Source organism: Lethenteron reissneri, chromosome 15, assembly GCF_015708825.2.
Source record: "Lethenteron reissneri isolate LAM-NWPU_2019-01 chromosome 15, ASM1570882v1, whole genome shotgun sequence".
Classification (NCBI taxonomy): domain Eukaryota; kingdom Metazoa; phylum Chordata; class Hyperoartia; order Petromyzontiformes; family Petromyzontidae; genus Lethenteron; species Lethenteron reissneri.
In genome coordinates this window covers 9,752,757-9,779,072 of record NC_083793.1, presented here as the reverse complement: position 1 = coordinate 9,779,072, position 26,316 = coordinate 9,752,757, and the positions used below count along the sequence as shown (strand labels likewise).

General features: G+C 47.6%; 2 protein-coding genes across 3 annotated transcripts in view; one reads left to right on the top strand and one right to left on the bottom strand.

Moving 5' to 3' along the window:
- The first annotated feature begins 2,149 nt into the window (after window positions 1–2,149).
- On the top strand, window positions 2,150–19,600 carry LOC133342679 (uncharacterized). 2 transcript variants are annotated; one of them, XM_061552000.1, is made up of 3 exons: window positions 2,150–2,285; window positions 5,230–5,594; window positions 14,070–19,600. In XM_061552000.1, the coding sequence occupies exons 2-3, from the start codon at window positions 5,234–5,236 to the stop codon at window positions 14,615–14,617; spliced, it is 909 nt and encodes a 302-aa protein (XP_061407984.1). In that variant the 5' UTR covers window positions 2,150–2,285; window positions 5,230–5,233; the 3' UTR covers window positions 14,618–19,600. The 2 variants fall into 2 exon arrangements, with proteins under 2 accessions (XP_061407984.1, XP_061407983.1); XM_061551999.1 differs by having other exon boundaries at window positions 14,067–19,600.
- Window positions 19,594–26,316, bottom strand: part of LOC133342678 (5-aminolevulinate synthase, non-specific, mitochondrial-like) — a 24,697-nt gene continuing 17,974 nt past the window's right edge. The window contains 1 exon segment of the mRNA XM_061551998.1: window positions 19,594–25,158. Coding sequence (XP_061407982.1) covers window positions 24,989–25,158 — 170 coding nt within the window. The 3' untranslated portion in view covers window positions 19,594–24,988.

The following is a 26,316-nucleotide window of genomic DNA, read 5'->3' as shown; positions in this document are numbered from 1 at the left end:
TTATATAGAGGCGTAGATGTGGTGACCACACTTCTATGCTCTTGAGTCAACGCACATGATGCATGCTCATTATGCGAGTCCATTGATCTTGTCCTTCCTGTCCATTGCGTGTATTAAAACGGTAATCCCTATTATTGCTAATATTGGTCGTGGAAGCCTACGTGTTAAACTGCTCTCCGATTCCTCCCTCGCACTGACTGTTCCTCGTATTCCCTGCCATCATCTCCTTTTCACAAGTCCTAACAATCTTCCTCCATTCAAGAAATGTATCAACTTTTATCTATCACACCTTCCGTAGTGCTGTTTGTGGCTGGCCGTTTTGGCCTGTTGTGCTCCGAAACCGTGATTAAAACACGTCTGCTCTACTTCTCTAAACATGCCGATGACAGGGTTGACATCTTTAAAAATTTTTACCTCTATATCCCATGGTAAACAGAGCAGAATGAGTGAAATAAATAACATTACTATTACTAAACTTGTAAATATAATATGCTATGTAAGAGGCCACTGAGCAATCACGTAACTTATCCACTTGCCAGGAGAATAATTAAATGGTATTTAACATGAGTTAATGATGACGTCACCCTGCTGCTGCTCTATATAAGAACGGGAGACGCAGCAGAGCCTCACCATTCTGGCGAATTGCCCGATGATGCTGGATGCAATTACCAGCGAAACGTCGTACTCAAATTGTAGTACTCAAATTGTAAATGTTGTGGTTCCACGCTTCAACACACCGGTGGGCTAAAGCAATGAACTAATTGTCTTTTGTCAACGTGACACTTTTTTGCTGATTGGCCGTGTCGGGTGGTGGAGGGTTACGACAAATTTCTAAATAACGCGATCTAAACCCAAAAACGTTGATTATGAATAAATGGTATTTGTGCGCACACTATCATTTGGGCTGTGTTCCCTCCATTGCCTTTTCACTCTAACTTGCCCATGACATGTTGAGAATGATCTGCTTTAGATTGTTAGACGATGACGAGGATGGAGATACTGAATGTGGCTGTAACCACACACACACATATATAATTACTGTATAACAATACGGCTCGAATTTATGGGTAGGTGAGCACACACTAGGGAAACAAGCCCCCTTTCACTCACAAAATGAGACCTTGGACTGTGTGACTGATGAGAAGTTACCCAGGACGTTGGTTTTACAGTGTTCGTTTGCCCAACAACATGACGCAAAGCCACACTGCCGCCCATACTCTACAAATATACACAGTATTTTATATAGGAACCTACAAATATACACAGCATTCTATATAGGAACCTATGGGGGTACTCAGGGGTGCCATAGGACCCCGGCTCTCGCGATGCAGTCATTTTTAGTCTGTTGATGGTCGGCGATGCGGCAATCGACTCATCTCGACGAGCTGTACACGATGAACTATTCAAAGTAGAATTTTTCAATAATGGATTTTTGTATGCTCATGTTTGGCGTTTCGACATCGCTGAGTGGCACTGATGTCGGATTGATTGGTACCCCAGTCACGGAGTGAAGTACACCCCTGGAAAAAAATTGCGTCCCAGAAATAAAATATTTAATTGCCTCGGCTATTTAGTATTATTTGGTACACCGGGGTACCGCCATAAAAATAATTTATATGACGATGGTAAGGATCGGACTTACACCGATAGATAGACCGAGAGAGAGCGAAGCTCATGGATCGGAGAATGTCCGCAACGTTTTGGAGACGTCGCATTTATGGCTAAAACAAAATAAGTAAAGCCGGCTTGGGGCAAGGGGACTTGTCGCTGGAAAAGGACGACGGGACGGTGGTCGACTAACAACGGAGCGACAGCCAAAGAAGGGAACATGACGAGCCACACACAGAGAGAGAGAGGACGTCCTAGTGCGGAGACGGAGCGGTGAATTCAGCTCGCGCGCGGGTTGCTGGCTGGCTGGAGGAGGGAGGCGTTCGTCCAGCAGTAGCTAGATCGTGGCCGATGACGATAACCACGATAACTTGTGGAACACAACAGCCATTGTGTTGCTTTCATTTACGATGCTGCGTGTTCCCGTTCGTTTATGGCTTTGCCCGAACGCTCAGTGGGACTGAAAGCCGGGCTGGAGGAGGAGTGGTGGTGGGGGGGTTGGTGGTAGGGGTAGTGGTTTTGGGGTTCTGGGCGGTGCTACTTTGGGGTGTACTCTCACCACTCGTTGCTCCTCCTGTGGAATACAGGAGGAGCGGTGCGTGAGAGGGAGGGCATCACTCGGCAAGCGCGCTTGGAAGGGCGTCTGTTGCTCGGAGCAGAGGGTGACCTCTGTATAGGTGAGTGAACTATACTCATCTACTCACTCACCGACGTGGTTACTCACCTACTCACTCACCAAAATGGTCACTCACCTACTCACTCACCGACGTGGTCACTCACCTACTCACTCACCGACGTGGTTACTCACCTACTCACTCACCAAAATGGTCACTCACCTACTCACTCACCGACGTGGTTACTCACCTACTCACTCACCAAAATGGTCACTCACTTACTCACTCACCAAAATGGTCACTCACCTACTCACTCACCGACGTGGTCACTCACCTTCTCACTCGTTGGATCACTTATTCAACAGCTCATTTCTAGCTTACCTGCACACGTTAATTTCGTGACACGTTTACTCATTCGCTCACTGACCTACAAACCCACTCGCTCACCTGTCCCTTCATTTAATAACTCAAGTACTGTATGCAGTTATTTATCTGCTCATACACTCACTCAGCTGCTCACTCGTTAATACATTATTCACCTACTCACTAACTTAATTACCGAATAACTCACCCGCTCTATTTTATAACTCGATTACCTGCTCACTCACTTATGTTGTCACGCACTCACACTCTCATTCCGTCATCTACTGACTCATCCACTCTATCACTCCCTGGACTACTCACCGACTCATCTGCTCATTCACCAACTCTCTCAATCACTGACTCACTCACCCAATCAAACGCGTGCTCCTCCATTTAAAAGCTCACTCACCTGGCTCACCAACTTACTTACCTACCCATATACTCACCCACTCATTAATTCACTCACGAACTCACTTGCATATTCTCTCACTCACTTGTGTATCCACTTCCTCTTTTTCTCACTCACTTATGGAATCACCAACTCGCACACCCACTATACTCACGTATTCGTCCACTTTCTCAACTATTCCTTCACTCGGTCCACCTCACTCATCCAAACATTCACCTATTTACCCGTTCACTTCCCTACGCACTCACCCCACTCATCGACTCACCCCACTGACATGGACAGCCCTTTGTCAATCCACTGCTGGATGAGGGCCACCCCACGCTGTGCGGGTAGTGGGAGTTTGCTTGATGGTAAACAAAAACTAACATCTTCGGCATGAGTTTGTGAAGGCAGTCACCACGGTGGTACAAAGTAATTCATATCTAACATCCATTCGTCCGTTATAATATTCATGCATCCATCATGTTCGCCTAAAAGTTGAAGGCGCAGACGTGGTTTTACGAAACCACTCTGCTGAGCGGACTTTGAGAGAGTGCCATATCCCCTTGTATGCCCGAGTGATGCGCCTTCTCGTCTGCCCTTGTATGCACGGCGATGAGCTGTCCGTGGCCACTCTGGCTTTCACCCAGACGACGTGAAACAACTTGGGCAGGCAGACATCAGCGAGCTGAGCCCAATCAAGAACCGGCAACATCGGCAGCGGCTGACAACGCTGTACCTACACACTCGAGGGAGAGAGCGGGCGGCTCAATTGAGTTCCCGAAGAAGCTCCCAGGACGAGGAGGGAAACGTCGGACGTCGTGCCGGACAACGCGCGGGGCGGCACAACCCAAAACTACATCGGAGAGCTACATCAGTGCTGTGTATACCCAGTAAACATTCGACGTTGGTCCAACGGTTCCTAACCACAATTTTGGCATATTTACTGGGCATTCACTCACATATCCAGTACATCAGACCACTATAATAACGCATTCATACGTCAACCGCGTTTGTCCAGCGTATCAATGCGCACCGTTCTCCCATTAGTCCACGCAGTCGCGCAAACCGCCAAGGAGGCAGTCGTGGACTCCACGTCTCGCCCTTCTTTCTCCCTTCCACTCCTCGCTCTCGTTACGCAAGAACCACGAGAGCGGCAAAGTCCACGCGCGTCTGGCGCCCCCCTGGTCGCTCCAAGCAGAAGCCGCATGCGTCCTGCTCCCAGAGACAGCGAGCGAGAAGGTCAAGGGACTAAGGATGACGCACGCTCGCGCATGGCCTCCCCCAACCGTGCCTTACTTGAGCTGTCTGAGCCTTAGCCATTTCTGCCGAGTACAAATCTCGCGGCGGGGCTCAACCTGGATAGTGTGCAAGGATGGGTGACCACCATGCAAGGAAGAGGTTGTCATCATAGGCTGTGGATCTATGATGTGGGCACCAATGCACGAGCATAGGCCTAGGTAAACAAAAAGGCTAAAACAAGTTGGAGGGTCACACTTTTCTGGAGCCCAAAGGAGAGAAATTGTCATTTTCTGAACATTGTGTGGTTATTAACATCGTCTTGACTATATTTGTACAAAATTTCCGCTTCTCTAGCCCCTTAGAGTACATAATTTGAATGGGCATTAGCTGGAGGTCAATCAGAATCAGAATATTGATTTATACTGGAGAAATCCGATGAGCTATAAAGCTCTTTTTCACAGATGTCCAGTAGGGGCTACGGGTAAGAACGTTGGGTGGCTCAGAAATCTAAGTACAGATCCGAGTTTGAATCTAGGCAGTTGCTCGTGATTAAACCAGGTTCCCAACGGTGGTGAGTTGATGATATAAGTCCAGTCACCAATAGCTGCACAAAAAAATCTATCATTAAATTTGGTTCTGTTCATAATTTGGCAAAATTCCAGATCTGAGACGAAAAAAATATCAGTTTGACTGCCAAGCGACGAACATTACTCTTTGTGGCAGGGCGGCTGGGAAAGTGCTGCCCCCAACTGTGTCCAACAGAGATCACGTGAAGGGATCTCAGAGGCAGTTCCATGATATCCAATTCCGTGGGCTATTCTAAAATACGAAGGGTGGTGGTACTGCTCTGAGAAATACCCGAGTGTATTTTTTGTCTCATTACATGACACCATCGGGACAAAATTGGGGGAAAAAGACCAAAACGAACTGATGTCACCTAACTCATCCACCATCGTCTTACAGACTAATGATGACCACCGTCGCCCATGTTGTATTGCTCCTTCCCTGTGACAGCGCCATGCCGAGCCTCTTGCCCTCGGCGCTGCTCCTCCTGGCTCTGAGCGCCCACTGCTGCAGCCTCTACTCACCGGGCCTCACCACCACACCGCACCTGGACAGGTGGCGGCAGCAGCACCGACGACCGAGGGCGGTGACCTCACAGCAGCCCCCGGCTTTGTTCACGGCGCAAGGAGGACCACGGGTCACGCTGGACGAGGGGAGCCCGGCGCCCGGCGAGGAGGGACAGAGCAGCGGGAATAACGAGCCGGTGGATGGGGGAGGCGGTGAGGCCGTGGGCGGGAGCTCAGCCGCCACCACGCTGGACCCCGGTCACCCCCTTCGACCCACCACCCCATTATTTAGTCGGGCAACCGAGTCAGGTGAGGATAAATGTTATCTCGCGCCTCCCTTGAGAGACGCTGCCCTGGTGGAGCGGTCGGCACAGTTGGGCTTGCGATCCAGAGGTCGCCGGTTCCAGATGAAGTACAGAATGGGCAAGGTCGTGTGCGGTGAAGTCAAGTGTGGGTGCTTTCACCTCTTTTAAAGCATATTGGCAGTGTACAGCGTTGTACAGGTGTATTGCAACCCCCAAATTAATTGTACCCCCTAAACATTTTTTCCTTTGCATATTCATTTCTGTTATAAATAAATCTTACTTTAAATAAGTGAAGTTTTTGAGAATCAAATAGGGGTCACAAGGCTTCTGGATCATCCTGTTGAAGAGTAGGCCGAATACTCTCTAAAGCAGTGCTCTAGAGCTGCCCCTAGTGGGCACCCATTCTGCCAGCAGTGATGTGAGAAAACAACTGCAAGAATCTCACCATTTACCTGTTCTTTGTAGTGGAACACGATCCTTATGCAAATACTAGTTTATAAAGCCAGGCAAACGTTTTCAATAAATATAATAATTAAACACATGATTTTTTACAATGTTTATTGTGGAACACTAAGAGGTCTCAATATTTCCCTATAAACGACATTCCTTGTAAAAATATTTAGATGTTTTTATGAGCTGTCCTTGATGTGCTCCATTCATTACTTTGACTTTTACATTGCCCGACTGTGTAGCCCTGGAAAAAGCAACATTATTGACCATGACCACAAAAAAAAAGTTATTGACGACTTGATGGAACTTCTTATATTTAAAGATATACCCATCGGAAACTGCTCAATTTAAATATTCCGTTATTTTTTTATTAGACAGAACAAAACTTCATGAACTTAATATTTTATGAGGGGAAGCTCCTATCTTTGACTGTTTTGAATTATTCAGATTTGAACGTAATAAAATGCTTATTTTTTTCGTTCAAATCCCCTTGAATCCGAAATATCTCAAAACAATTAAAGATAGAACAATGGTTCTCGCTAAATTTTATTTGATGTTTAACGCTCTATCAAATGAAAAAAAAAAGCAATCTTATATTCTGAATGGTTTCTGAATGACATGCACGTTTATGGGGCACTTAAAGGCGAGATTTGGGGTCCTTAAAATAAAAAATCTCGGATTTTCAGATTGTTCCTGTTGTTTGTGTCCTAAAAGCTACATATGTACCAAATTTCAGCGTTCTACCTTGTCAGGAAGTACCCTCGAGGTTTTTGAGACGTACAGATGAAAGTCTATATTTAGATTGCCTCGTGTATGAAGGCATTGAGGGGGTTGTACGCAGGTCCGGATTAAGGTTCATGTAGGCCCTAGGCCCTTCCGTTTTGTAGGCCTTCACTGATACCTCTGTACAGTTGGTGCTGCTGCCCCGTGATACTACCGCCACTGTCACTCGCTATAGCTGATCAACCATAGGATAACAACGACTTTATATTGAGAATGAGATTGTGCGAAAAACACCATTTTAAGATGTTATTTGCTAATTTAGCAATGAAAAAAAATCTCCCAAAAGTTCATCTCCGGTGTTAATTTCTCTCACCTAATGAAAACAACGATTGACATTGACATGATTCTGCCTCTTTGTACATAAACTGTGGCTATCCTTGCTATATACATGTATTTATTTAAGAAGATATCTTGGTTACAGTTTTTGTTATCACACAAACAAAAAAACACGTGGTCACATTTTGTTTTCGTAGGCCCTTTAGTTTTCGTAGGTCCTAGTAAGGCACTGTGCCTATTGTACGGCAAAGGATGCGGCACCACAATGGGGAGCTACAGGGATGAGGCTCCCCGACTTTCGGTGCTGAATTATGAATGCCAACACAGCACCACCGAGTGGACAGAGCCCCGGGGTCCTACAAGCTCGTGGATGTGACGTGGGGTGCGATAGGCGGACAACCACGAGGCTGTCAGTTGAGGGCAGTGAAGGGGGTGGAAGGGCAGTGAAGGAAGTTGAAGGGCAGATAGAAGGGGGTGGAAGGATGGCTAAGAGGCAGTTAGGCCTGCAGAAGAAGAGGCTGGGTTGTGTGAGCTGTAACATCAAGTTGCATAATAATAATATCATAAATATAGAAGTGTCACAGTGGAAGTAGACACGCGGTTGTTCCAAGCGTGGAACAGTATATTTAGTTAAATTTTTTACCCATTTGGGTTCAAACGTGCACTATTGCCGGAGTCTTCTATTACTGTGTGCGTGTATATCCATATTAGTACAAATTAGGCGGCATTACACGTTTATCTCACCTTCCTGACGTCGTCGACACGTTTTGTATAATAAGGCCCCATGATATAGCTGCTCACCCCCGAGCGATACATGCTCTGGTAGTGCATTGTCTATGTTTTGACGTTCTCTGCTCTGACACTGGTGGGACGAGGCCATACATAAGGCTGCTTGTCTCTGGTGTAGACCGATCAGTTTCAAAGACAATGCATATTTAATTATAATTATATATGCATTGTCTTTGAATACGATCAAAGCATGTTTGTTTGTATATATGTTCACCACAGGTCCGTGTGGTTAATGCAGACTTTATTCCTTGCAAAAGGTTTATATTTGTTGTTTGAACATCTTAACACCTCCGGTGTTATTATTGCCCCCAGAGAGGGTTTAACCTATTGTTATTGCTCATACGCTTCATATAACACGAGGGGGAAGGGGTGGGGTGGCTTGTTAAGTCTCATCGTTAATTTTTGGCTTCGACCAGATCCGTGTCGTTAAACCTTTCCACCACTAAACGCTGCATCTGCAGTAAACGCTCAATCTGGGCGTGAGAATTGTTCTTGGACTCATCTGTGAGTGGGCTGAATCAAGAATAATTGGCGCCTCGTTCAACGCTTGGACACGAGACGAATACAAATTGTTTGGCTCTCAGCGAACTTGTGCAAGTTGTACTACTATATTCTTTGAGACTTTCGGTAAAGCCACGTAGATTGAAAAATAATACAAAAATATCACGGCGTTTCGAGCGCAACACAAGCAATCATCAGGTGAAACAACAAAATTGTACTTCTACTCTTTATTTGTATTTATTTGAGCAACTTGCTTACCTTCTCTCTTACCTTGTACTTATATTTATTTATTTTTGTTGTTGTTGATGACCCACCCCTACTGGACACCTGTGAAAAATAGCTTCATAGCTTATCGGATTCCTCTAGTCTAAATAAAGATTCTGATATATTTGGCCAAATCTTTGTGGCCTAACCAAAAAGTATATATTTTTAACATTTGCACAGGTACCATATATGAGCTTCGTAATAGAAGGCTATGCTGTTCCAAGACACCTCATTCAGGATGTGGTGAATCAGATTCACAGGCACAGATATTTTTTATCCTCGTAAATGTATCATCATCAGCATTGTCAGCCATAATCAATCCACTGCTGGATTCAAGCCTCTCCACAACGTGTCAGTCATGGGGTCATTAAACATAATTCACTCTGCGGGTTAGTAAATTGGGTGCGCAATAATTTTAAATCGGGTATTAAAAGTGGTCCAAGGTTGAAAAACACACCAACCATCAGCAACAGTTCACCCTTTCCAGATTGGCAAGATGTCATCTTCCTCGCCTGGTATACAGGAGGTCGTGGGTTCGATCCTGACCCTGATGCCTGTATATTTCGAATTGCATGTGCTCCCCATGGTCAGGTGGAGCTTTCTCCGAGTCCACCAATTTTTACCTCTACATTTAGAAACATACGTTTAGAGTATTTGGCTGGAATCATTTTCCACATGATAAGCCACTTCATTGAGCTATCATTTGTGGCCAGGTCGCTTCTGAAAAAGAGCTATTTCGCTCAGTGGGTCTTACCTGGTAAAATAAAAAAATAGTTTAGTCTTCATGAAAAGTGCATGGCCTGACCTGGAGAGCGGACAAACACATTACATGGCGGTGATATTGGTCGATTTGTTATTTGCCAATGGAGGAACTTATTGATGGATGTGTGAATTATTTCATTCAGGTGCAGGACCAAGGCCGTAGCCATGGAGTCAACATTGGTGGGGGGGGCAAATCTTCCAGGGGGTCTGGGGGTCCCCCCCCAGAAAAAAAAATCTAAATTTGAAAACGAACTTCCTGTCTAAAATAAAAAAAAATTTCACTAACACATAGGATGGACTTTTTATTTATTTTCTACAATAATGTCCAATAGTGTATTGTATTACATTTCAGTTTTTTCTTTTTTACCTTTTCTTGTTTCATTGTATGTAATGGCAGAGATGAGGGATTAATAAAGTACAACCATAACCACAATCATATAAACAGAAATCTATTTTATAGCAATATTTTGGGGGGGACATTTTGAGCATATTTGAATATTGGGGGAGATGTGTCCCCCCCAATATATATTATAATTACGGCCTTGTGCAGGACTATTGATGTTTTTAAAAAAGACTTTGCCATCATTGTCATCATCGATCGTACCACTTTTGATCAACTTAATTTGTTTTAGTTTTCATCATGTAACTGGTAAATTATTTAAACATTTTTAATTCCACATTTAACTCGAGAACCAGCAGCTACAGTGGTGAGGCGGCGCCAATACAGCACCGTGATGATTAATTATCACAGTAATTTGGCACTCACGATTATTTTTAGCCAATGGGTCACTGAAGCGTATTTTAGTTGGCTATTTACAAAATGTAGCCTATCTAGTTATTTAGTCATTAGAGGTCGATTCATCTATGAATTCGCCGCCTGCCATGAGTGGATTGTTTACGCTCACTCAGGAACGCAGGCTCACCACGGGAAACACCGCTCGGTCGCCCCATATTTAGACTGAGCCGGTGGAATTCATTTCAATTTGAGATTTAGCCCCGATAATCCGCCTTCCCAGTAAATAGCCGCACGGAATGGGCTACTCGTACTTACATTTGTTGGTGTGTTTTTCTCTCTCTCTCTGTAATCCCGCAGGCTGGCTCGCTCCTAGTCAACTCGCCGGTTTATTGAGAATTCATATCTCAACTCATATTTAATGGCACAATGTTGATAAACACCAGCCACGTGGCTGAGCGGTAGAGCGAGCTGTTCGCCATCGTAAGGTTGCGAGTTCAAAGCTTGGTTGGAGAGTGGGTTGAATCAGCACCATCATTCCTTCAGTGGTAGATACAATTTCTACCACTTTGTGAGTGTTTTTTCTACTCCTGCCACAGCAGTGTGGAATGTCCACCACTGAGGTTCAGGGCTGCAAACCGGAGATAATCTCAGCAGTCGTCAATGCTCATTTTGAGCAGGAAAAAAATCGCGTTCATTTCGGCTACTTGTGAAACGCGGCTCAGAATCGCAAAGCACGCGAACGGCGACTCTCGCTTCGCGGACGCACCTCCACGCTCGCTCACAGCGCCCGCGCGGGTAACTGGGGCGGATAATGATCGTCGCATTGGGGACCTCAATTAGCGCCGCTGGGACGGGAAGCGAGCGAGTCGCCCACGGGGCCGTTCCTGCCATTTTCCCCGTGTTTACCCAAACGCCGGGCCAACCCCCCCATGAGTGGCCAGCGGCCGGGTTCTTGTTTTGCGATGTTTTTTTTTCCTTTCCCCTCGGTAAAACTGCCCGACGCAGATGGCAGGATGCTCGCTCTGTGTGTAATGGTACAAGCGGGGCCCAAGGTTAGGAATTACTCGTCGCAATCATGATCAGAACGACTGCGACCACTAAAATGATCGTGATCTTCATGATCACGAATGCTAGCCACTTCACCATCAAGTCATTTCATAATGATCATCATCAGAATCATGACCACGAACTCCTATAATTATGTGAAAGTCTCACATTGCTGCAAAGAGTAAATCGAACGTCAATCATATACTGTGCTTTTGTTTAATAAATAATAATACATTTTGATTTAAAGCTTTCGTGGATGCAGGGATTCATATTCTTGGTTCTTTCGGTAAAGTCACGTAGAAGGGAAGCAATATAATAATACAAATATAAAACAATACAATTCTCACGACTTTTCGAATGCAACACAAGCAATCATCATCATCAGGTGTGAAAACTTTTGTCAATCCGCTGCTCGATGATGGTCGTGTGCGTTGCTCCTCGATTCCGAGCTATGGTGAGGTGTTGTCGGGATGCCAGGAGATGGCAGTGCTGTGTCACCCCCTCGCGGAACGCATTTTTGCCACACGAAGCCACTCATGAACGGAATCGGCCAAATATCCGAATGCAAGCCTCTCCTGAAAAAAAAACACCCCCCTATTGAGACTCAGTGAGGCTTTCTTGCGGAAATCATTGTTACGAGAGATGGCACGAACCAGACTCTGCCAACTCGCTCCTGCAACAGGGCAGCAATCGGCGCAGTGGCGAACGCATTGCGACATTTGAACATTTTGGCGTGACCCCGGGGTCCCGTAAGCCCCCGGCTCTCGCATAAACTGCATTGCGACGTCATTATATGTCTGTTGAAGGCGAACGATACGGCAATCTATTCCTTTCCACGAGCTCTACACGATGCGCTAATCAAAGTTTCAAAGTTTTTCTTCTTCTGCGCATTCGTCCTCGCTGCTGCGCTTGGACGTGACATGACAACAGAATGATCTGCGCCAGGCGGGTCGCGGCGTTTGTGTGCGCAGTGGGACGGAGTCGCCAACAATAAATAGATTCATTACGATTTTGACTTCCGTTTATTCGGGACCCCGGGGTCCCGCCATAAGGTTCATATAGCCTACGTATATCATCGGCAGCCAAAGTTAAACCCCTAGCCACGGCCGAACATCGACAGTGGGTAGTTAATACACCGATCCTGGGTCCACCTCTGTTGCTCCAACCTGCACTAAACCAGCATGGTGATTTCGATTTAAAGCTTTCGTGACTGCAGGGATTCATCTTCTTGGTTCTTTCGGTAACGTCACGTAGAAGGGAAGTAATAAAATAACAAAAAAAAATATTTTATTTTATGTTTTATTTTTATTATTTTATTACTTCCCTTCTACGTGACTTTACCGAAAGAACCAAGAAGACAGCATGGTGATGTATGGTTAAACAACTCCCGTGACTGACAATGGATTGGACGGGGGGAGTGGGGCAGATGCCTTCATCCAGCCGTGGATTGACAAAACGCTGGAATTTTACTTATTATCACTACAGTCTTTACACAGTGGCCCATATCACCGGTGCCCTTGTGATTGCATCGTGCACCACTATTTGAGTTCACTGCGCTTTTTAAGTTGATTGTGCAGCGGGGGGGGGGGGGGGGGGGGCTGAGAAGGGACCCCCACTCTGTTATGAAATTCCCGCTAAAGCATAACAACAACACTGAGACCGGGGACGAGCCAAGCCCCATTTGCGGCACCGTGTACACACGCATTCCTCGCGTTGCGTGCAGGGTTACGGATCAATGCACAGCGGCTTCCTAGCACGGAGACGGAGGCGGCCCAATCAGATATCTCACGAGTCGTGCGCCACGTGGGGAGGGTGAACGTTAATGGTAGCAGTGTTTATAACAACAACAATCATAGCGGTACTTAGGGTTGCATGTATGCATGTTGCTTTCGCACCGTACGCTGACACTTTTTCCACTGTATACCGAACCGGGACCTGTTTCTCAGTCGGCACGAGGTCTATCAGAACTGCGCAGTTTACTGCGATAACAGAATCAGAATCTTTGTTTATCCTGGATAAATATCCGATGAGCTACGCAACTCTTTTGTCACAGATTGTCCACCACCAGATCTCGGCTACAAATCAATTCCTGCCACCCGAAGGGCTGCACTGGGTCAAACCCGCAGAGGTTTGGTAACCCCGAACCAACGAGACCACGTAGGTTTTCGAGGTCGTTTTCGAGTTGATGTCCAACGTTTCACTCCTCGAACTGGGAGCTTGTTCAGAAACCGATCCAGGAAAGTTCCAGATGCCTCCACGTTGAGCGAAATGACGAACACCTATCGAACAGCACGCGGTACAACGGAAACACGGAGAACAAAATATGAATTTTTACTTTTATACAGCCCATTGTCACCCGAGTGCAGTGGCAAGGCCTCCCCGTGCCGTGGCAGTTATGGGGGCTGTTTGACCATACTTCACCTTGCCGGTCAGTGCGGGTTGGTTAAGGCGGCACCCCAAAACTGGTTCAGATATGGCTCGCCGCTTATGTTAACTGTGACTGAGAATCAAACTCATTTCGCCTGCTTTGGAGTCGAGTGTGCTAACCACTGTGACACCGCTCATCGCCGATGTATTTATGTGGACAATACAGGAGGATTTGAATTTTGAGTGAAGTGAAGAATGAAATAAAATTTTTACGTTTTTTTTGGTGTGTAGTCATTGGTAGTCCACTCCACTCGAGAACTCGGTTGCATCACAGGCAGCTGAGATCCTGGGTTCAAACCCAGGATCTCAGTGCTCTGGCCTCACGAGTTGTGATGTTTATGTATTTAGCGACAATTTGTGTTCGGATCGCCGACTCTCACCCTCTCACGCTCCTCCTATTCCTCCACCAATCCCGCGTGTTTTTGTTTTGTTTTTCCCCAGCAGGTGACCGCACGCCTCCTCCGCACTTCAACCCAGGCAATGACACCGATGCTAACCGAAACAGCAGTAGAGATGGCAGCAGCGAGGAGGGCAGCTCATGGACAAGGTCCCTTGCCTGCTCCGCGCTGCCCGCCTTCACGTTCCTGCTCCTCTGGGGGCTCTTCAACTGTGCCATCTTCGCGCGGCGTGGGGTGGTCGCCCCCGCCGCCGCCGCCGACCGTCTGCGCTGCTTCGCCGCCACCGCCAACGCGCTCCTGCTCGCGTTCGCGGGCCTCCGCGTCGCCCTCACGGCGCTCGTGCTCTGGTCGGCCGAGCTGCAGGGGCTGATCGCCAGCTCCCTGCCGCCGCAGCTCCGCGGAGGAGAGCGGCGGCTTCTCCGCCGCGGGCTTCGCCGTGCTGGTGGCGGCGGTGAGCCTCCACGAGCTGGCGCTGCCCTGCCTGGCCACGGCGTTCGCGGCGCTGCTCCTGCACTTCGTCCCACCTGCCGCTGCCTGCCCGCAAGCCCTGCCCCCTGCCGTCGTCGCCGTCGTCCTCCTCTTCCCTGTCGCTGATTTCGTCGTCCCTTCCGTCGCCGGCGAGCGGCCGCGCCCGCGGCGCCCTGCTCGCCGTCGTCTTCTCGACAGCACCTGTGCGTTGCCGCGCTGGCGTGCCTCGCCTTCGCGATGCGGCCGGCGAAGGCCGTCTTCCTCCTCGCCGTGCCGCGGGGATTCCTCGTCGTCTGGGGCCTCGCGCTCGCCGGCGTTTGCCTGGCCACGGCGGCCTGCGGGCCCGTGGGCGGCACTGGCCGGAGCGACCGCCGGCAGGCGTCGACGGCGATCAGAGCGTGCTTCGCCGGCTCGTCGTGCCTGCTGATGCTCGCGTGCTGCCTGCACGGCGCCGAGGCCGTCTTCACGGTGCTGGGGGTCGGCGCGGGGACCGGGGTGGGGCCGCCCCTGCTCGCCGCCCGTCTCGTGTGCGAGCTGTGCGCCGCGCTGGCCCTATGCGCCGCGTCGTCGCTGTGGCTGCGTCGCGGACCCCGCGCAGGGTTCACCGCCGCCGCCGCCGCCTCTTCGTCGCGGCGGTGGCAGCAGCAGGATGAGGCGGAGATGACGGACGAGGCGCGAAAGCGACGCGCGAAGCGGAACGGAAGACATTCGGCACCTGTTGAAGCACGCGGACGTCAAGGGCGCCTCCTATGACAGCGTGAGACCGGTGCTGGCGGGAGAGATCCGGGAGCCAGCGTCGGATCCTCCGAGCCCCCGGTGCGTGGCGGACGGCGCCACGATGGGGTCGACCGTGAGGTTCAGCGTCGGGGACGAGCGAGTTCAGCTCCTCCAGGGCAACGGGGAGGAAGAAGTGGACGACGAGGTGGAGTGCAGCAGCGGCGGCGCCAGTGGCAGCAGCGCGAGCCGAGGGTACAGCTGGCGCGACGCGAGTCTGGCTGCGGCGATCGGGAGCGAAGAGGACAACCAGAGCAGCCTTCGCGAGTTTACGCAGAGGCCGAGGTACGGCAATTTCGCCGGTGGTGGTGGCGGCGGTGGCGACTATGATGTGCCGAGCGGCGCCTTCCGAGCTGGCGATTTCATCTTGGCGGCCAGCGCTCCCTCGTGGGACGACTTCATCCGACCGCCGTCGCCGATAAACCTACAGGGGAGCATCGACGATGCGCTGTGGCGTCGCTCGCTCATAGTCCGGAGCCTCTTCGAGGAGGAGGAGGAGGACGACAACAATGATAATGAGAAGCAGGTGGCCAGGAATGCGGGTGAAGATGGATAGCAGCCATGTATATGCGTGGACAGCCCATGTTTTGTGTCAGTCTACTGCTGGATGAGGGGCCTCCCCACACATGCGCGAGTCGTGCGAGGCTGCTCTGACTATTTACCGCACGCTCGGTTGGTGAAGGTGGGTGATGGATAGATGTGGGAGCATAGAAGTACAGTACAGCAGAGGAATTTTGCCACACTGCCATCTGCTGCCCACCACGTGATGACCCCACTGCAGCCCGATCATAACCTCATCCGTCCAAGGCGAGGGGCTTGTGTACGCCAGAGCGCAGCACGGCGACGGGCCGGTGGTTGAGCGATCGTGGCTGATGGAGGGGATGGCTTCCAGCTCACCGTGTGACCCCGGTGAGCAACCGCAGAAGTTGCGTAGCGCTATCAATGCTCAAATGCGGTCGTACGCAAAACAAGCACGCCCGCAGCGGAAGAGTTGCACGTCTTCCCCGTCGATGGCTCGCCTCGACTTTTTGAAATGGAATTAAACATGAACGTGCACTAGCCAAGCACAGCTGCAAGCGATGCTTGGTGTAATCGTTGTTGTTGTTGTTGTGATGCAAGGGCTCTTATTTAATGATGATGATGGTGAGCGTTTACACTCGGCTGTCTCGCACCATACCACGCATTGTGGGCAACAGAGGGCGCCAATACTCAACGGAATAAATCCGACTCGACATTTGCAAGTGTCTCTTCAGCATACTCGACAGCCTTCCCGATACCCTAACCCTCCAAACTTGCAGACGATCCAAAATAACGATGCCAAAACTCCTCACCCGCACCAATAGATGAGACCACGTCAGCCCAATGCTGTTATCTCTCTACTGGTTCCCAATCAATGCCACATCAATTTAAAGATTGCTCCCAACGTCTTTAAAATGCTACATGAACTTGCGCCTGCATGTCGGCACTCTCATCTTGCTCAACTCCTCTCCATGAACTAACTATCTGTTCCAGAACCGAAAGCTTTTTGGTAAAACCGCGATGGCGAGATGTTAACTACCTCGCCTGGTATACAGGAGATTGTGGGTTCCATCCAGACCCTCACGACTGCTGTATATTTGGAGTTTGCATGTTCTCTCTCCCCGTGGTCCCGTGGATTTATATTCGGGTCCTCCGGTTTTTAACCTTCTACATTTAGAATCAACGTGCGATTCGAGTATTTGGACTATCTGCGGTACATCAGTGCAGCATAACACACCGGTCCTCATAAACAGCGTCTAAAATCTAAATTTGAACCGATGTTCGTCTTCTCACTGCTTCGACATCACAAGAACCGATTTTGACGCACCACCAACCCGCAAGATTTTTTTTACCAGGGTTGCTAATCGCGGGAAAATAAATAATGATTGCGTTTTATTGTTTTACCACAAACCGGTGTACCGCCAATTCGTTAATTTGGCTGCTATAAATTTATACTTGGCGAGCCACTTCGTTGAGCTGTCATTTTTTAAATCCTTTATATTAAGTTCACTTGCTTGCTTGCGTGCTTGCTTGCTTACGACCGTGCAAATCTTTCGGTCGTTTTTTAACCCACTTCCCGTGATCCAATGGAGCTGACATTTTGCACACAGACTCGTTGTGCGTGACAATTAATTTTCGTGAATTTTTTTTCTCCAAAATTTTACACTGTTTAGGGAAAAATAAATAAATATTTAATTACCAATTGCTTAATGGTGGCAGACAATCATCTGACCCATAGGTGGCAGCCATCTCAAGCCAGAGGACGAGAGGACTCTAGCCGCCCCGATGCCACGCATATAAAGGATTTATAGTGAAAAACTTAGTTTTTACGGGTTCATTTTGGACAGGTTGTTTCTGAAAAAGAGCTACGTAGCTCAGTGGGCCTTACCTGGAAAAAAATATAGTTTAGTTTTAACATGTGCACAGGGGCTCTGATTATTTAGGGGTCCCCAAAACACTCTGAACGGTTTATGTCCATTGATGCCTTTGTCTTTCTCTGTATCTCTCACAATGTGTCTCTAAGTGGCTTGTGTGGAAATGTAAGCGGCCAAATGCTCAAAGTATGTTGATTCTAAATTGTGAAGGGAAAAACCGGACCTGGAGTAAAATCCACGCGCCCCTGGGGAAAGAGAGAGAGACGCGGACCCCAGCGTCAGGGTTGGGATTGAACCCACGACCTCCTGCATACCAGACGAGGGAGATGGCACTGGGTCATACCAGAGGCAAGAATACCCACCACTGGCTGAGGACTGCCGATGGTGACGAGGGCCTTCTAGCACTTCCTACAACACGGGGAATAGTTTTGTAAATACTTTACACGAATAACGGTTTTTAAAAGCTTTTAGACAAAACGCAAGTATATATTTATATTTAAAAAAGTACGGGTCGCATAAACATTCGGCTAATTCTTAACAAGCCGTAGAGAGGGTAACACACTGGTAAGCAGGGACATAATTTGAGAAACCCTGGGGCCAGCCAAGTGCCACATTGTCTGTAACCCAAAGCAGTTTTCAATAACACTCGCGGGTGTTGAAAGAAGCAAAACATACAAGGGGGGTGGGTTCATGTAACCGGTCGCTGACGGACAAAGCGAGACCGTGCAATGGAATAGAAAAAAATGAGTGAACTCACGGCCCGTGACCACGAGGGGCCTATCACTTAAGACACGGCCAGTAAAACGATGTGTATCCGTCCCTGCAAAGGATCTTAGCAGCACGACTCGGGTACGAGAGGAGAGGTCTTGCGTGCTCGGTCACTTGTGTCACTTCAAGAGGTCCTCGCATGCGAGAGGTGATTGTGGCGCGCGCGCGTCTGAATGTGGTTGCTCGCAGAGGGGAGCGGTGTAGTGCAAGTGGTTCGCGCTACGCTGCACTACGGAACCCGGCGTCCCAGGTTCGATTCACGTTCACGACCAACACCAGTGTGACGATTATCTGAACTCGTTCTGGGCCTCCCCTAGGTCGACTAAGCCTCAAATGAGCACCTGGTGTAGTGTGTAAACATCGCCACTCGGGAGACTAAGGCGTCTGGGCATGGTGCTGGCCACCCAACCCCTCAAGTGCCACGCCAGCCTTTACAGGCGCTTGCTAAGAGCACTTGTCCCAAAAGTCTAAAGTTATACGGGGGATTAAGTGCGGTGATACGCCCACTGCGCTATAAACCTAGCGACCCGAATTCGATTCCAACTCTTGACCAATTAGTGGCGTATGTTTGAACCGGTCCTGGGCGTCCCCTAGGTCGACTCAGCCTTAAATTAGTATCTTTTGTGGTGTGTAAACATAAGCACTAGGAAGGCAAAAGGTGGCCAGGAGTGGTGTTGGCCACCCTTGTTTGCTAAATGCTCGCTAACAGCACGTGTCCGTCCAAGGCAATATGGGGAATCTTTGTTTTGGTTGCTGGCCAAAGGTATAAAATGAAAGTCCCAATTCTATTTTTATTTTACCAGGTAAGGCCCACGGAGCTATATAGCTCTTTTTCAGAAGCGACCAGGCCACAAATGAAAGCTCAACGAAGTGGCCTATCATGTGGACTTTGAAAGCAGCCAAATACTTTCTAAATGTAGAGCGAAAAACTGGAAAACCCGGAGAAAAATCCACATTACCACGAGGAGAGAGACATTCAAACTCCAAATATATGGCAGGCTTCAAGGTCGGGATCGAACCGACCACCTGTATTCCATGCGAGGTAAATAACATCTCGTCCCTCGGCAAGGTAAAAGTTACCCCCCCCCTCCCCCGAACCTAATGCTGCATCCAAACGCGGGGGGGACTTGTTGCTTGTGTGATGTGACAGAGAGGCAAACACGTCAGTCTGCTGCAGGGCGTCGGGTTTGAGATCCCTGGTGGCCGAGTGGGGGGGCAGCCACTGCTCCGACACCACCTCCATCAGTCCACACGTCACAACTCGACTGCTCACGATATCGGCCGTCTCGCCAGCGACAGCTGTAATGATTCCGGCATAATGTTCACATTCATCGTCGTAATTGGCAGAAGTGTAACGATTCACCAGCAACGGCGATTTTGACGCAATTCCATGATACGACTCGAGAATGACTTTCTTAAAACATTGTTTTCAACGTCGTGGTCCATGTAGCGGCTACTAGTGGCTGCAGGAGTCACACGAACCCATTAATACAGCACATTTAAAAACGTCTATTACAGAGGCAATTGAACGCATATATCGTGAGCTTACGATACAACATTGATGAGAAAGTGCAATCGTTACACCTCTAGTAAATAGATTTGGTATATTTCTTAAACAGCAATTGTTACTTTGTTGTAACATGCTGTAATGCTACAGATAATACTATCATATTTCTGCCACAAAATGCAATTATTATCGTCGTTTTCATTAAACGACTGTTACACTGGCAAAAGACAACAGGGCGCGTGGAACCAATATCCCTGTTGCAGGCGGCCACATTGGGATGTCCGTACAAATTGGCAATGCTCTAAGTTAATAAGATGCACCCTCAAAACCGGGGGCGGCGTTCAGGCGTGATGACATCTTCAGAATGCCCAGTCATGCACGGGGGCAATGCATAGGCAGACAGACTTGTGTGGGGCATTCCTCAACAACGGCAACAAAAAAAGAACGGGCGATGGATGAACCAACGAACAGCGGATTAATGCCACAGGGGTATCATGTTAAAGCTGGCGTCATCGGCAGGACAAAGTGATTTTGATGCAGCGTTGGTATAAGATGCTGAAGTTGATCGTTTGACGCGCACGCACTTCTTCGTAATGTACTCGGAGATGGCAATGCAATGAATAAAATTGTAATAGGAGCGATATGAGCCATGCATGTGCGTTGTTCGATTGTGGTTTTGTTCATGTTCACACACGTGACCACGTGCTCACAGGTGTGACCACGTGCTCACAGGTGTGACCACGTGCTCACAGGCCTGATCATATGCTCCGTGTGGCTATGGGACTCCAGAGGCAAGTTCATCTGTTGAGTGAAGTCATCCTTTTTTTTCAGGCCAATTTGAATGTCTATTTAAAACTTAAGCGCCAACAGAACACACACCACTCCAAAAATCAGCCAACGCAGTAGCTTAAAACTGGCTTGGCTTATCTAACACAGTGTACAATTAGAGCAGGGCAATTATCACAAAGTGCTGTGTTGTATGACACCCAAGTCTCATGGCACCACTATCACAGATTGGGAGCCAGATAGATGGGAACTCGGCTCAATTGCAGCAATGTCCAGAGACACAAGTTTACTGTTTAACGTTGTGCATGTAAGCGCAGTTGGACAAGCATTGATCCATACAAGCATCGTACAACAAAACGAGTATTGATTGCCCAGCCATAAAGTACAAAGTGTGGTTTAAAACATACCTGTAATCATTTAGCTTTATATATGTGTAATTGTATATAACAGGAAGCACCTATCAATCCAGAGTATAAAATCTATTTGGTCACACAGATTATCTGAACGTGCAAAGTTCGGAAAGCTCGATGCGAGATCCTGCGACTCTTGGTCAGTTCACAGAGCCGCCGGTCTGCTAGTATCGCTGCATGTGGGTGCAGGGGGGACCCAATATAAACACCGAAACGAGCCGCGTGGCTAACACAGGGGTGGGGAAAATCTCGTCCTCATCAAGCGCCGAATAGGACTTTCAAATACCTTCATCGGATCGCACGAAAAAAGCGATCACGTTAGGTCGGGATTCATTGCATGTGTGCTCAGATATACTTTAAAAGGCAACATGTAATTGAGCATGATAAAATTAGAAATCGTGTTACCAGATTTAAAATTTTACGCCCTCTAGTACTCAATTAGCGCGGCTCAGATGTTGGAAGGCCTCGTGTGGCTGTGGGCCGCACGAGGCCTATCCAGCCTGCAGACCTTAAAGATTGCTCACCCCTGCATTAATGCAATAATTGTCTGGCAACAAATGGAAAACTGGTGTGTAATTCGAGCTGTGTATTGTTTTGTAATGTCTGGGATGGCATCTCCTTGTTGGGAGTGACCTGACAAGTACCCTCACCTCAGGTTTTTTTCCCCTCTCGGCTCAATGGGTAATGTTTTTGCCCTACTGGGCTGGTATCCAAAGTGTTCTTAAAAAGTAGTTCTGGATCAGGACAAGAGTGAAAATAGACCAAGCTTGTTTTGATGGGTATTTTAGTGGTTAATCTACATGTTGTACAACTGCGTAGGTTTTTGCAGTGGTGCGGCGTATGGCTCGCCGATGTGTTCAGGTATGTACTGGACAACACGCAGCACAAGGCGGACAATATTACATGAGGGTGAGGATATAAATGTTACGTGAAGGTTGCAAACGGGTTTAAGTAAAAAATAAAGTAGCATTCTCAGCGATGGTCTTATTTTTCAATGCCTGTTGGTCAACAGCTACCGTTCAAACTATTTACGTCAACAAAAACGTATAAAAGTTTAAGAGAAAAAAGTATCCCATTTGTCTGGTCATAGGTTTTTATAAAACAACAAAGGGGAGAACACAATGCCAATTAAAATATTTCTGCTAGATTTTAGCCAATTTTAAAATGTGCTGTGAAAAAGTATTCCCATGTTTGTAGTGGCTTGGGTATTAAAAAAGTAAGGTCTGAGTGGCATAAAGGCCCTTTTACCGAGATATTATCAGGTACCCTGATTATTCACAGCACAATGCAGTCTGTGTTTATTGCCTAACAATTTCTGCACCAAGTACGGTTTTAAGGCTGCACACGTACAACTGTAAAAGCACCTCATTTCATTACAAACCAAAGTGACGACAACAACTGCACAAAAGAGTTGGCAAAGTACAAATTTTACCTTTGATTAAAAATTGCACTTCAGGCCTCAAGGACCACCAACAGAATCGAGAAGTCAGAGGCAGAGTAGATGTCATGTAAGTTTTTCATCTTAAAGAGCCTGATATTTTCAGATGTAGTCAGAGTTAACATCGAAGGTACCAAAATATTTATATGGCAAATGAGGGTGAATTACTTGATAACACCACTCATATCAAATGGTTATTCCATAATTCAATATTATTGGCCACATAAATACATTCTAACCATGGCTGTGATGCCAACTCAGGTGGTACCAACAAGTGAACGGCTGGCCTTGGCTCAGTCTAACAACGGGCAGCACCATCAGTCCATCGGCATTTTATTGGCTGCTACAATAAACACCGGCTGGTGGCATGTGCCCGCCATAACCGCACACAACTTTGATACGGACCTCTCGCACCCGTGGCGGTGAGCGTTTTTTTTTTTAAACTCACGGAATGGGACTGGGAACCATAAAACTTTCCTGCCTCCCCCCTCCGACCCTTCTCCTGCCCTCGCATGGCCACGCGGTGGCATAAACCCGAGCTCGCTTGATTGAAAAACGGCTGCAGTGAAGTGGTACGTCTGGCCCATGAGGCAGTGCACCTCTCATCGAATAATAACGGTGTGTCCTTGACATATTGGGCCAATTCTGAGGTGGAGTGTGCCAGTTTTTCTGTTTTCTTAATAAAAATCCCTCTTATTTCCATAGAGACCAAATATGTCCCCAATTATAGCATGCAATGCTATTTATATTGCGTTTTTGGATGAAACAATCTAAAAAAAATAAAAAATACACCACAAGACAATTCTGCAATGTATAATGGTATGCACTAAAGTAGTCACTGTAAAGTACAGTGCTACGCTGTGACCGGCTTGGCATGTAAGGTTTATGCGTGGCGTGGAGATGCAGCTGACGAGGCAGCATTGCTTTGTGTGCTCTTTCAATTTTTTGAGTTTTGGGAAAGCGAGACAAAATGTTTCCATTTTCTTCCATATTTTTAGGAGTCCACCCACGATATTTCAAGGATGCACTACAGACAATAATTGGGTGAGGGTGTTTCAGCTGCAATGCATCATGAGAGATTCCCATAATGCCTTGCCGGCATGTCTGTACGTGTACGTGTGTACACCACCGCCTGGTCTTCACTGCTCTCAGGGACGACATGCCCTTTCACTGCAGGTCCGTCTTATTTATGTTTGCATTTTACAATTTTTTTTCTTTTTTTTCTTTTCCCCATCTATACGAGTTCCACCCCACAGTGAACCTAAAGCACTCCTTGACTAACAAATGAAATCGAGGCACAAGCGATTTTTGTAGATCATTTACAAAGTGCACTATTTAAAAAAAAATGCATCCCAACGATGCAGAGTCAAAACTCCACGCTGTGCAAAAAGGAGCACTGTTAAGATTACATGTGTAATTGTAACATAATGTAACAATTCCACTGCAATCCTTGTTTTAGTTGATGTTACCAGCAGGGCCACATAAGGTTTATATGGGCATCACATTGTAACTTAAGTCAGTTTCCAAGCAGGATGGATATAAAGTTACTTGTACAAGATAACCGATACACGTAGTTATTTATGTGATAATCACATAATACAGTGACTTATGAAATTTACTGGATTTTTATTTAAATAGTGCACTATTAAATGGCTGTTTCCATCCACATTATGAATTCACAAAAAAACGGTCGAATCAGAAAAAGCCACTTTTTGATAGATATTTCCTTTTTGCATGCTAATCCCGACTGTATTTGTGATCTGCACCCATCCCGAATGATCCACCTCTGTAAAATATAATGGATCGACATAAGTTCCCGATGCTGATCACAAAAGCAATGCGAAGCAATCTCCAATGGTGATTTCAATAGTGACTGGCACAATTGTTCGGATCAAAATGTGCGTATCTGATCTCAAACAACAAGTGAGCGCATACACTTGCCAAACTCACTTCTCGACAGTGCACACAAATTTAACCCGACAGTGCGGTAATAAAAAAAAACTGGATGGAAACAGATGCACAGATAAACCGATCCTGACATTTTTTCTATCCCTGATGAGAAACAACACAGAAGTACGCAGGCCGAAAACAAATGTTACACGCAAAAGGTGATTTTTGAGTTGGTGGTTTAAAACAAGGCTGTGTGCGTTAGTACACACAGAATAAGATAGAGCGTCATGTAACAAGCAAGGCATAATGGGAGTTCTGACCCTGAAGTCACAATTGTGTCATCTCGAAATCACCGTTTGCCCATATTAGTATTCTCGGACCTAAATATTTCTCTCCTGTGACCGCTTGTGCCTCGATTCAAACTGGAGCGCCCCCTACGCCCATTCACCGCCACTCCAGGCTCGCCCTAAGTGGGGGAAGCCAGGGGAGCGTTGGGCTGCCGCGGGGTGGTCGGGTCGGCAGCCGCCTCCTCTAGGCGGCGACGCCCACAGAGCTGGGAGCGCGGCTCATGCCGTTGAAGTAGACCTTGTCGCGAGCGCTCATCAGCTCGAAGTGGATGGGCATCTTGCAGTAGCTGCACTCGGCCGAGGCGTGAGGACGCAGGTCCAGGCCGACGCTTTTCCATGCGGCGGCCAGCTTGTCTGCGGCGGGGAAGGGGCAAGTGGGAGAGTGGGCGGACGACGGGTGAAGGTGCGATGTCAGCATTGCGACCGTTCGAAGGCAGTTCCCCCCACAGTGGTGCAGTCGCCCGTCGAATTGAGAATATTAAAATGGTATGGATTTATCCAGGGATAAAAATGCCAGCAGATGACAGCACAGCAAAATCAATTGTTTTGTTGCACTATGCTCCCTGCCTTCACCATCACGTACTGATCAGTGTTGTGAAGTATGGTAAAATAACCCACTCTTGACCCACACGAGATGGACGAGACTCTTAACCAGCAGTGGGTGGACTATAGTGGCTGTACATGCACACATTTATTTCTGAAAGAACTTCCGAGTCTGCGGCTCGCATTACGTAGCTGCTGCTTTCACCCAGACTTTGGGTCGGGATGGGCACTCAATAATGTTTATCAGAGATACTGCAGGACGTAGATGTTTAGCCTTTAATTACGATGCCTCATTTACTCAATAACTGTGGAAATATGAATGCGACAGACAATAATAAAATATATATTTAAACATGAATAACTTGCAAAATGTCTGCTGGCAGAGTCGGCCTTGACAGCTCAATCGCCTCACTTGGGAAATAAACTTACGAACTTCTTAACTGCAAACTAGATTCGAAGCTTTCGTGACTGCAGGAATTACTCTTTGGGTCTTTCGGTAAAGTCACGTAGAAAATAAAATAATAATAGAATTCGACGTTTCGATTGCAACACAAGCAACCATCACATCAGGTAAGCTACTCGTCCTACTAGTCTTGCAAGTGATGCTCTTTGAAATCCATACCGAGATGCACACAGCTCGAAGGGAGGACATGGCATACTGTTGGATGCCACCTTGAAACAAGTAGCAATTCACATCACCCGAGCCAGCGGCGGCACATGGAGGTTCAGATGCGACATCGCCGGAAAAGGCAAAGTCTAAGGTAAATTCTACCAAGTTTTCTGTAAGGCTCAACTGGCAAACAGCGAGTTGGCAGCCCCTCCCCCATGTTAACGTCGTTATACCCACTCAATCACTAGCCCCGCACATATGCATTGAGTGGCCTTCTGGATGTTTCTGATGGTGGTTCCGCCTACTCTTCTGCCAAGCCCACCCACTATTAAGGTAGCCCCGCCCTTTGTATGCATCAC

What these genes read in the sequence shown, in the direction of transcription:
- LOC133342679 (XM_061551999.1), top strand. Translation starts at nt 5,234, where the DNA reads ATGCCGAGCCTCTTGCCCTCGGCGCTGCTCCTCCTGGCTCTGAGCGCC. An exon ending in TAGTCGGGCAACCGAGTCAG is followed by an intron (nt 5,595 to 14,066) that starts GTGAGGATAAAT and finishes GTTTTTCCCCAG; the next exon opens with CAGGTGACCGCACGCCTCCT.